The following is a 12,654-nucleotide window of genomic DNA, read 5'->3' on the forward strand; positions in this document are numbered from 1 at the left end:
AGACTCCCAAAGGATCGAATACCTCTGGCTCGACAAAATGTTCCATGACACGATCATGAATGCCACCCGAGTGGACACATGGGAAGCCCAGGCCCATTTACGAAGTGGACACCCCGTCCAATCGCTGCTTAGCGCTTCTTTCACTAAGCGGGCCCATTCAGAAGAGTAACAAAGGGAAGGTTGTGTAAACATAGGCTCGGGAATGTTGTTGTACCAAATCCAAAAGCCAAAGACCAAAGTCAAACAAACAATAACACGAAAATCATGGGTATACCCACGACACAGTAAATCAGAGAAAGAAAACGAGCGCACCTTCGCACTTCGGCCTAAAATGTCCCCAACCCCCATCACTCGCTCCGGTGATCTGATGAGTTTAGCCGTATAGCCACGCTCAGGATTCAGCAATTTGACCATTTGCGCTGGTAAGTCGCCCAAAGCGGGAACTGCTGGTTTCCACCAATGAGCGGGTTTCAACTTCACGTCTTTTAATAAATGAGAATGAGGGTTGCGCTGAATAAAATAAAGCAATTCAGTCATTGGATTCTTTTGTTTACGAGAAAAAATGCCGCCCGCCACTAATCCTTCCTTACGTAAACTCGGAAATCGTCGTAGCACTCTTGGACTCATTGGTGGGGGACTAACATGACTATGTTGATTATCAGTTACCCCTCGATCAAGAAAAGATGTACGAAACTAACAGTTAAGACTGGTAAATTTCAGAGGATTCATCTTGTGACAGTGGAATACTAAACTCCTTAGTCCCGTACCCTTCCTTCCTGAGAACCGCCCGAACGAGCAGGTTTTCAAAAGAAAGCTTCCATCAGGGTACAAGAACTGTGCTTTCGCATTTCCGACTTTGATTTTATTTGCAAAAGGAAATGCCTTAAAAAGATATTTGCCTCAGTTTTTCTGAGGAAAGAAAAAAGAAATGAAAAAATAGGTATAAACATTATCATTTTTCCTATACATAGGGCACCAGGGCCAGACGGAAGACAAGAATGAAAGCCTGGGGAGATGTATTTTGACAGCGCCTCAAAAACAGATGAGAAAGGACGTCCAACATCAGGGGTCGGAATCATTTTCATCACACCAGAAGGGCATCTTCTCCCGCATTCGTTCGCTCTCCTCGAACCGTGTTCCAACAACGTTGCGGAGTATCAAGCGCTGATTATGGGAATGGAGTTGGCTCGGGAGTTGGCAATCCGAAGACTCGAAGTCAGGGGCGATTCCCTCCTTATTGTAAACCAAATGAACAATGTCTATGAAGTGAGAAAGCCCGACCTTCACCGGAGGGAAAAAAGTTTGGCACATGCGTTCACGTACTTAAACATAGAACATGTGCCGAGGGGAAAGAACGCCCGAGCCGATGCACTAGCATGGTTAGCAGCTTCCATGACACCGTCAGACGGTGAACCCATAAATATCACACAGTCTTAGAAAGGAGAATCCTACCACCGCTAGACACTTATGAAGCTCTTGCGGAATGCAATCGACGTTCGGTTCGAATAACGGTTGACGAAGTGGGAATTCGACGATTGGAGATATCCTTTCATCCTTTATCCAATACGGGATACTACCAGATGACCCGAACGAAAAGGTAAGTATCCGAAGACGTGCTCCGAGGTTCCATTACGATCCTCAAACGAAAACATTGTATCGGAAATCCTACGATGGAGTGCTCCTGCGGTGTCTGTCGGACCAAGATGCAGAGAAGGTTATTCAAGAGACCCATAACGGCATTTTTGGTGCTCATCAGCCAAGGACCTCAATTTCAAGACAGAATCCGGAGATTGGGTTACTATTGGCCCTCCATGATCAAGGATTGCATCGACTATGCCCGCCGGTGCGATGCCCGCCAGTTTCATGGTGACTACATCCACCAGGCCCTAGAACCATTGCATCCAACCGTGCCATCATGGTCGTTTGAAGCCTGGGGGATGGACGTCATTGGGTCCCATCAAACCTCCCTCTCTCCCTTACGCTGTACTATCTCTCGCTGCCTGCCTTCTTTCGTTGCTGCACTCTCCTCTGCTCTACCTCGCACTGATCTTCTTCCGCAGCTCTTGCTTCCTTCACTTACTGCCTTAGAAAGGAACAAGCTTAATTTAGGCACCTACCTCCTGGCATTGTCGCTCTGCTCTTTGCTTGCTGTCTGGGAGCTCCACTCATCACCCCTATCACTCGACAACCCAACCTTTTCATTCATTACAGTAATGTTATTCCATGTCTCTGATGATTCGGCAGGAGGAAAGAGGCAAGGCTTTGACAGATCCGCTGAAGAAGGATCGGGGTTAGAACTAGTCTGAAGCTTGTCAAAAGGCTTTTGACGGTTTGAAGATGGCGATGGTGATTGAGCCGGTGCTGAAATTGCCTGAGTTTGATAAGCCATTTTCGGTTGAAACTTTCGCTTCTGACAGAGACCTTGACAGGCTGAGCACTTGACCAGTTGGTGATGCAATTGGCAAGTGAACAACGAGTCTTGGTTGAAGACTCAAGCTTGTGGGCTTGGTAGAAGCAAACGAGTTGGCTATGACAGATTGGGCATGTTGTCGCTTACGACTTGGGATGGTATGGGACATTCCATCATGAGGGAATGGCTACCTTGTTTGTGTTGTCTACTCAAGGGAAGAGCGGGATACTTAGCTGAAAGGGTGGACAATTAGCTAGAGCAGCAGGTGCTGTAGCGAAACTGATTGCAAAAGAGGGTAAATCGGCCACATTAAGATTACCATCTGGGGAGGTCCGTTTGATATCCAAAAACTGCTTAGCAACAGTCGGACAAGTGGGTAATGTTGGGGTGAACCAAAAAAGTTTGGGTAGAGCCGGATCTAAGTGTTGGCTAGGTAAGCGTCCTGTAGTAAGAGGAGTAGTTATGAACCCTGTAGACCATCCCCATGGGGGCGGTGAAGGGAGAGGCACCCAACTTGCTTAGAAAGACCCTATTTCTGAGCCTTCCCCTCCTCCTTTTGAGTCATCTTGGATGAGAAGAAAGAGACCGACTTCATCGACTTCCAATGTCCGTGTGGAATGCAACTTGTTCGCTGAAGTGGAGGCGCTTTCCGCTGGGGCAGACCATTCTTGTGAGAACGAGTCAAGCTCGCCTCTTCATCCCACAATGAGGCCTTTTCGGAATGCCATGAATCAGACCTGCTTTTGACTTTGTTTTGATACCAGCGAATGCTCTTCATAAGATCCACGAAGCATTGCGAAGGGCATGATCGTCTTTGCTTTAGTACTGCACAAAGCTTTATCCTTGTCAAGAGGCATCACTACCTTATTTGCAGGTGGTCTTTTAACCTTTGCTATAGGCGCAGGCGCTACTCTTGCATGGACGGTTGCTAAAGACTGTGCTACCCTGGGGAGGCTCGATCGATTAGAAAGGAAGAATGGGAAGTGCTAATCATTGTTACCATGCATGCACGGGGAAGAAGCTCTAGTGGCTTTCAAGGTGAAAGTCGGTTCTTTCAAACTAGCTATTTGTAGCCGCCCTATTTAAAGGGCTAGAAGAGGTTTTTACCCTTCCTGCGAAGTACTGATGTGAACTCCCTCTTTGTGAACTACAAAGGAAATCGAATTCTTTCACAAATGACACATGGTCTCGATCAAAAAAGGGCAATGCGTCTTGTATGAGAGTCCTCTTTCTGAATGGAAAAGAGATTTTCATCGGTTTAGTTTAGCTTTCATTTAGGAGTGAAAAGGAAAGCATACAATCTTCATTGCCTCACTCCGGAAAGGAAGGGAATCGCATATTTCATTAACAGACAGTCATTCGTATAACCGATTAAGCGCTCAAGAGAAAGGCAGGCAGGAGACAGCAGTTTGCCACGAAAATGATGGAAGGCTGGTTCAGGTAATCCTTTAGTGAAAATGTCCGCCACTTTCTTGTTGCTACGAACAAGTCGAATGAGCAATTTGCCTGCGACGACGAGGTCACGAACGAAGTGGTAGTCAACTTCTATGTGCTTAGAGCGGGCATGGAACACAGGATTGGCCGCCAAGTTGTAGCGCTAGCATTATCACAGTGCAGGATAAATTGATAGCGAAATGGCACCGCTAGATCGCGTAGCAAGTAAGAAAGCCATAACAGAGGTAGTAAGGGCGAGTGTCTTGTACTCTGCTTCGGCACTAGACCTGGAAAGAGTCGGTTGCTTTTTGGAAAGCCAAGTCAGTAGGTTTTTTCTGAGAAATACGCAGAAGCCAGTAGTGGACCGTCTGCTATCGGGACAGCCAGCCCAGTCGGCATCGGAGAATGCAAAGAAGGTGGTTTTCGGTCCCGGAGTGCTGGTTAGGCCAAGGCCAAGAGAACCCTTCAGATACCGTAAGATGCGTTTTACAGCCCGGAGAAGTACGGTGGCGAAAGCGTGCATGAACTGACAAACTTGATTGACGGCATAGCAGATGTCAGGTCTGGTGAGAGTGAGGTACTGAAGGGCGCCAACAATGCTACGATATTCTGTTGCATCAGAGAGAGGAGCACCATCGTATGCAGAGAGCTTTGAGCCAGACGCAAGGGGTGTGGGACATGGCTTGGAGTCTTGCATATGAGTGCGAGTAAGCAGATCCGAGGTGTATTTAGTCTGAGTCAAGACTAGAGCAGTCGATGTACGTTTGGCTTCGATTCCAAGAAGAAATGAAGATCACCAAGATCTTTCATGGCGAATTGCGTACCCAGTCGCTGAATGAAAGAAAGGAGACGAGAGGAGGCTGAGGCAGGACGGTAGTCCTGAGAAAGATCCTGCTGCGAATTGCTCTGTGGCTGGACAGGAGAGAGGTCAACAGCGGCAAGGATAGGAGACTGATCCATATACGTGCGAGGTTTGGAATCCAAGAAGCGAGAAACGTCGACTTTGAGTTGGATATCAGAGTCATGCAGTCAGACAATTCCCTCATTTGGCCCTCCGTTTTGTCAGCACCCTCAGACCCAGTTCCAAGTCCCTCAAATCCGTCATCAATAAGGCCCTTCTCATCTATAGCCTGCCTGAAGTCAGTCAACTGCCAATTAGGGCGAGGCGCTTTTAATCCCAGCTCAACCCTGCTTATCTTGGGTGGACTCATCGGGATCACGTAGCTTTAAGAGAATTGGGCGGAGGCAATCAGTAGACCCAAGCCCTTTAGTCCAAACTAGGAAACGGAACAGGAAAGCGAAGCGCCTAGTTCTAGACTATTCCCGCATGGGAAAAGGTCTCTTGTACAAAGAAGGGATGGGGCTTGAGTTCTTTCATCATTTCGGTATCGATCGTCTTAGTAGGGTAGGATGCTTTTTCCTTGACTTGATCCTTTTTCCTCCTTTCCCGAAGCAAGTAATTCATCTAGGGCAGCTCTCTCAGTTGGTTAGCTATGAACAAGGAGTGAAGAATCGCTAAGGCCAATCATTCCCTAGTCTCTCCTATATCCTATTGCTATTCTAGCTGGGATATTCTCTCTATTAAAGCATATAGGAATCAGAGGTAATCTCGTCTAAGTCTAGTCAACAATCATTCCTGTAGTTCCATTCGTTCGCTTTAAAGCACGAGCTGCGAGAAAGAGATAGATTTTCTTGTACTAATCGCCAATCTCGATTCAACTACAAGCCTGCTATTCACTCGATGAAAAGTCGGATCTTGCCTTCACTCCTAAAGGTAGCCGAACCACCTCACCTCAGAGCTTCACAAGAGCAATCACAGTCGAAAGAGCAAACTGATTCAACAATCGCTATTCTTTTTCACATGAAAGCATGAACAGAGTTCACAGTCGAGTTGAACAAGAGCAAAAGGACTGACCTCTTCCCCGGCTCACCGTGAACTGGGTGACTTTTCACTCCCTTTAGTTCAAGCGGAAGACTAAGACGAATCAGCCTTTCGGATAGTACGTGGGATCTTCTACTTAGAATACGATAACGATACCACCAAAGGTGCAAAGCTAGGTCTGGGATCGATCCCATCTAGCAAAGAAAGCAGTCACGCCAGAAAGAAGAAAGTCAAGCTTGAAAGCTGCAAAGCAAGATTAAGATTCTATAGCATATCCTATGGAGTTGCCTCTCCTCGGGTCAAAGAACTAACGGCCTTTCTAGAATCCAGTTCAAGCAGAAAACGCGCTTAAGGAAAACGCGTAGAAGCAGGCAAGTTGATTCCCATCTCTGAAGGTCAGTTGGAAAATTCCCATTCTCGTGGAAAGAAAAAAGTAGGCTATTCATTCGCATCTCTCAAGAAAGAGAGAGCAGTCGTCACCTTCATCAAGTGCTAGCAGCAAAGGAAAGAGCTTTCAATGACAGAATTTTCTTTTAGCAATCAGCCATCAGCCCTCTTCAAGCTGTAAAATAGATTATTGTATAGATGGGAGATCCACTTCAAGTTCAAGGCTGGCAGCAAGCGTAAGCGCAATCGTAATCCCTATAAATTTTATTAATAAATATATCTTCTGCCCTCTAGCACTCTGTTATGGCGCAATCACTGACTGAGTTCTCTCAACTCCATGCTCTAACTCTGGCCACTCACTTACGGATAAAGCCCCTATGCTTGCGACTCTCCCACTTTGGCATGTCCTACTTTGAGCTTCTTTCCAGGGATTGTGTTCCCGTAGTGCCTGATCGGGACCTCTTTTCTGACTCTCTCGCGCGCAACCCCGGTAGCTCCGTTTAGGGGTTCGCCCTCTCTTCGGGGACCTCGCCCACTCGGGACCTTCCACTCCGAAGTTTACCCGGCCGGGCAAACAACTGTGACTTTCATCTCCGCTTCGCACCTCTAATAGCAGCAAGTACGCCCGCATTAGCTCACCACTTCTCCTAGCACGCATTGGCACGCTTGCCTTAGACTCACACGACAGCCTAAACTCAGGTTACGAAGTCAAAAATCAGCCATTTCATAGAACTATGATCGGAGAGCAAGCAGGGAACCTCTCGTCAGGTTGGTTGGGTTGGCTTGCTTCTTAAGATAAGAGGGAATTCCCAGATAGGTAGTTTACTTGCTCGTAGAGGTGCGTAGCTTCTTCCGTTGTGAGATGGGCAACCTATATCACTTAGGATTCCCTGGCCTTTGGACTACAGCAATATGGGAATAGAATCGAACTATGGATCGGAGAATAGCACTGATCGGAGCAAGTTCACAACCTGGGATAGCTAACGCTACCTTGCATGAAGACATGGGATTGACGTAGAAGTCACATGCCAAGCAAGAACTTGCTCCTTTCACTTCCCTAACTGTAAATCGAGCAGGGCGTACGAGCGAACCAGCGTATGCGAACTAGCGATTCCAAAGTGGTCGTTAATAGATGGAGGTGGCTTTAGTTATCCCGGGAAAGATGCCAATCTGCTTAGTGTTCAGTCTACCTTTCGATAAGAGGACGAATGCGCGGGCTTAAGCAGATCAGTTGGTGCTACGCTTGTCTTCTTAAAGCAAGGGGTAAATATTCGAAGACCAGCATAGGAGGCGAAGTAGAACTCTTGCCTAGCCGTGGGAATCCGCCCTATCTCATTAGAGAAGCCTGCTATATGGCTATTTCGCTTTAGACACAAGGTGAGATAACTCTCGTTCAATGCCTTTTTAGCCCGTTTTAATAACGTGTTACAGTTCTTTTCACAGTAGCAGCTACGCTCCAATGCGTGGATAATCGGGCGTTAGAGCGATCCCTGCCGCTACCGATTTCGGGTCTATTAGTTGCTTCTTCCCGAGTCTCAGTAGCTAAAGCTAGCCTTATATAATTAATTATATAAGCAGATGTGTGTGGATTCTGCTAGAGTCAGAGTTGCTTCAATGCCAGTTCATCTGGAAAGACTAATGCGTCGATAAGTGAGAGCGGCTCAGAAGGGGTTGAGAACGTGTAGTTTTTGGTTTTTTATCCTGGTTTAGTTGTCTTCTATAGAAAGAAGGAAATGATGTTCTTGTTCTCCTGAAAGCGAACGGAAGAGGATCAGTGCCCGGGCGTCTAGACTCATCCCACCGTGTAAGCAAATCCGGTAATCGACGGAAGTGGGAGGTAGGGAATCCCATTTTTTATATGATCACAAGCACAGATGAGCCGGCTTCCCTTGGGTGACTTTTCTTCCTATTGACTGACTCCCCTGCATTCCTACCCCAGAAAGGAAAGAGAAGCATAGTTAATAGATTTCCTATGCTTCTCTTTCTCTTTCAGTTCTTTCAGTGGGAACGAAATCAATCAATGAAGAGAGAGAACTTTCAAGAAGAAGAAGAAAAAAAGTACGAGCCTATCTGTCGACAATAGGGAAGAGGTCTATTGATTCTCCATCCTGTTTAATGAGAACTCCCCTTCCTCTCCTTTACTTTCTTTTTAAAGGTAAAGGAAGTTCACGACTGGGAGTTTATGGTAGGTGCGAATCTCTTCTGATTGGAAACTTTCATTGAAAGAAGTCAAATCAATTGAATTATTAGTTCATTCCATTTCAGTTGTGACTTAACTTTCAGTAGAATCAGTGGCGAGAGTGGAAGAAATTGAAGCTTTTCTTCAATCGGGAATAGAAGGACGAGCTTGAAGAGGGAAGAAGAAGTAGAGCGAATGCTCGTTCTGTTGGAATAAAAACCTCTCGATCTGATCTTGAAAGAGGGGAAGGGAGATCGATCTCAATCTGTCGAATCCTTCTCTCCTGCCATCGATCGTCCAAAGGGTCGTTTCGGTCGAGTGTCCTCAATTCAATCGGTCTGGTAGCATTTCCCGTATCAGCTCTTCTGATCTGTATCAAGGCTCTATCCAATTCTTCTTCTATATGGCCAATTCTCTTTAGCAAGAAAGCGTGTTCAATGGGTCGTAGTATAGTGATTTTTCTGGCCAATTGGCAGCAAACTATCACTGCCAGTTCCTTTTCTTCGGTCAGTCATTCCCGGCAAGCAATCAAGCATTCCATCGAAGCAAAGGAGGCAAAGCAGTTCCTTGAGTTTGTCCATCGAGCCAGTAGCACGCTTGCAAAGGGTTGAAAGCGGACAGATGCCATCGAATTGTATGTGAAAAAAATGCCTTAAATCCGTTCTTAGAGTTCGAGAAAAAAGCGCAGGCAAGTCAGCTAGCGAACCAAGGGGCAAAGAAAGGGTAAAAAGCCAGTTCCGTGCCTATAGTCATTCCTCTCTCTGGTAGCAATCCGGTCTCCAGTCGGTGGTAGTAAAGGAAGGAAGGCTAGCTGTCCTATCAGTGCGGACAAGCCAGTCTGCCCATGCAAGCAAGCAAAGAAGCAGTGGGAGTCAAGGCAGTCTGTGCTTTCTAAGGCATCTATGCCAGTCTGCCCTATCTTTATAGATAGGAGCCCCTCTCTGGTAGAAATTCCTTCCCAACGCTATCTGTCCAAGGGGAAAAGGCTTTCAAGCTTCAGTGTGCCAAGCGAGCGCTGCCCATTCACTCCTAAGAGTGCTTTCTCACGAGCGAAAGCCACTCAGTTGCTTGCTAAATCGAAGAGAGCAGAAGGCACCTCGCCTAACATTATAGGAGAAGGGGCTGAAACCACTCAAATCTTCTTTGTGAAATTGAAGAAGAAATGGGCGGGCAGCTTAGACTCTTTCCCGAAGAGAGCTCCAACCAATAGATGAGATTAGAGACGCTAACATAACAGGGGCAGGAGACATATCTTTAAGAACCAAGAACGGGATATTCGCATTAGCAGAAGGAGGAGAGCGAAGAGATGAGCACTTTTCAAGCAGCTTTCCTTAACGAAGTCATTCTATGTGACCAATGCACGCTTCAAAGAAAGCAAAGAGGGATGCTCGCTAGCAGCTCAAGGGGATTGAAGACCAAGGCAGGGCTCTTGTTGACAAAGAAGGTCTAAAAAGGCAAATTAACGCATTTGAAGGTAACCGCCCTACGTACGTATAGTAGAAAGACCCATCGGACCTGTGAAAGTCTCGTTTTTGACTAAACTAAGAAACACGGGCTTTGCTGCGACGAGGATGCCTTTTTTAATCAGCCAGCGTCAAGACCTGCAACAGAGTCCTACCACGTTAAGGGAGAGCACCCAACTTGCTTGTTGACACGTGAGGGGAAAAGATAAAGAAGGAGTTGCAGCAGCGGGCTTTGGGGGAACTCATGGCATTCATAACCCTCTTTTGACTTTGTATGTTAGGGTATTCCCTTAGCTGGGTTTCGCTAATGAACTAAACTAAAAGACTGCAATTAGCGTTTATGGAAGAAGAAACTAAGGAGCAAGGCGACCGCAGTCGAAAATTTTGAAGTCAAGCATGCAGCAGCAAATAGTGCGGTGGGACCCCCCCAGAGCTTTCGTTTAAATGTAGATTCTCCCTTTTAATGAGCAAGTAATGGCTCCTTCTTCTAGTCTCCGAGAGGGAGCGAAGAGATCCCCGAAAAGAAGCCCAAGCGTAATAAGCAAAGGAAAAGAATGGAAAAAAAGGTATACGGCATAAGCCAAGCGATAGATATGAGTTGCGGCAGTTCCTCTTGCGGTTGATCCACCATTGCTGTTAGTTTTGCGTTAGTCGGTTCGAACATCGATTTTGAGAAAGTCAACTTACTCTTACTAAAATATAAAAAAAAAATGAAAAAAACAAAATAGACTTTATATATAAAAAAAGAAATGGAAATGCAGGAGACTCTTCTTCCCTTTTCCCTCCTCCCCTTCCTTCGCTCCCCCCCCCCTAGCTCACTAAAGACATTGGGGAAAGCCTCCTATAATGACTCATGAGAGATTCATAGCACGCCAAAAATTTCGTATATAAAGAGAGCTATTACATCTCTCTTTTCTAATTGAGTTCTGCACCAGGACTCAAACCATACCTCGAGGAGAGGGTAGCTGAAAGAGCGCTTCTCCGAGGGACATGGTTCGAAACGAAAAAGTGCATCCCATGTCTTTCTTGGTTGGACCAACCCAACCGGCGATTTCCGACAAGTCTCTCTTTTTTTGGGGGGAGCAGACAAAGAATAAAAAAACAAAATGCTTGTTCTAAAATGGCTAGTCCTCAGTCTTCTTTCGGTTTTCGTATCACGGATCTTGGTTCGCGCTTTATGGCGAAAAATCCAATCCCATATAAAAATACGACCCATTTTCACACCATCTATCTATTCATTTCTTTCCTATGTCTCCAACTCTTCCTCCTTATGTTCTTACCACCCTCTGACGAATTGACAACTTTTTTTGAGCGCAAAATGCCTGACATATGGGGCCTTTCGGGGATCGAACATGAGCAACCTCCTTCCCAGGAGGACTTGCTTTTAATTACCTCACTGGAAGACTTAATCAGAGAAAGAACAGAGAATTGACTTTCAGAAGAAGGAGTCTCTCTCTCGCCAAATGAGAGGGATAACCTTATCCGAGAGTACATCTCTCTTTCTCGTGCCGAAAGGAGTCCTCAGGAACTCTATCGGATTGCTGAAAGTCTTTCTGAAGAGGGGAGACAGAGCCCTCTATACCTATTTTTTAGGAATAGGATTAGAAGGCTATAAAGTAGCCCTTTTGTTTGTGCATCTTTCTTTCTCCCATGCTTTCCGTTGGTCAACAACCAACCATAGCTCTCTATAATTCTTCACTTACTACTCGTACAGGAAGGAGTCTTTTTCTGTCTGGAGGGTTTTTTTTTCAAAAAATAATGCCTCAACTTGATAAATTCACATATTTTACACAATTATTCTGGTCATGCCTTATCCTCTTTACTTTTTATATTCCTATATGCAATGATGGAGATGGAGTACTTGGAATCAGCAGAATTCTCAAACTACGGAACCAACTGCTTTCGCACCGAGGGAACAAGATCGGGAGCAACGATCCTAAGACTTTGGAAGATATCTCGAGAAAAGGTTTTCGCACCGGTGTTTCCTATATGTACTCCAGTTTATTCGAAGTATCCCAATGGTGTAAGACCGTCGACTATTTGGGAAAAAGGAGGAAAATCACTTTGATCTCTTGTTTCGGAGAAATAAGTGGCTCACGAGGAATGGAAAGAAACATTCTCTATTTGATCTCGAAGTCCTCATATAACACTTCTTCCAGTCGGATCACTTGTAGGAATGACATAATGCTCATCCATGTTCCACACGGCCAAGGAAGCATCGTTTTTTAATCTAATGAAACCCGGAAGAGATTCTTTCTCGAGGAATGGAAGGCACTACAAGAAAGATAGACTCCTTTTCAAATCGCCCCGCGGTGTTGAAAGGTTCTCGAGATTATAAATCTTTCCATTTTATTTTTCCATTAGAAGGAGCTTGTACATGTTCGGCAGTACCACCTGTTCATAGTATGAAAGGTTCTTAATGTTAGTTGAGTCCTTGGTTCCTCAATTGATTGACCCGCAATAATACCTAGCTGGCCATGCGGGCTCGCAGACGTAAGTTGGTTTTTGTGAACTGCCCGAACAGCGATAAAGCAAGATGGGAAAGCATGTTTTTTGGGCTATTTTATCCCTTCTTCCGGCGGTTTACGAAAGATCGCTCGCTCGGTGCAGTACCTCATCGACGTTCATTGCTGTACTTCGAGCTGCACTCCGCTGGTCACCCTCAAAATCCTACATAGCCGAGCCGTAAACTAGTTTACGGAATGCGCTAGTCACTACCCTTTATATACGTAAGGGGAATCAACTATATCCCTATACCAATGGTTGGGAATATTACTCAAATTTGTGATATAGCTTATCACTCATACGAATTCTCGCGTCGCCTAGTCCTCCTCCCAGATCATTTCTTTCGAAGTTAATAAGGTCGAGAATGACCTGCGAAGACAGGCGTTGTTCTTTT

At 45.7% G+C, this 12,654-nt stretch overlaps 1 protein-coding gene across 1 annotated transcript; it reads left to right on the forward strand.

Moving 5' to 3' along the window:
* The first annotated feature begins 11,513 nt into the window (after nucleotides 1-11,513).
* On the forward strand, nucleotides 11,514-11,984 carry atp8 (ATP synthase F0 subunit 8). The gene has a single exon. It carries the CDS (start codon nucleotides 11,514-11,516, stop codon nucleotides 11,982-11,984), a length of 471 nt encoding a protein of 156 aa, YP_005090394.1.
* Nucleotides 11,985-12,654: the final 670 nt, after the last annotated feature.

This window comes from Phoenix dactylifera, mitochondrion (genome assembly GCF_009389715.1).
Source record: "Phoenix dactylifera mitochondrion, complete genome".
Classification (NCBI taxonomy): domain Eukaryota; kingdom Viridiplantae; phylum Streptophyta; class Magnoliopsida; order Arecales; family Arecaceae; genus Phoenix; species Phoenix dactylifera.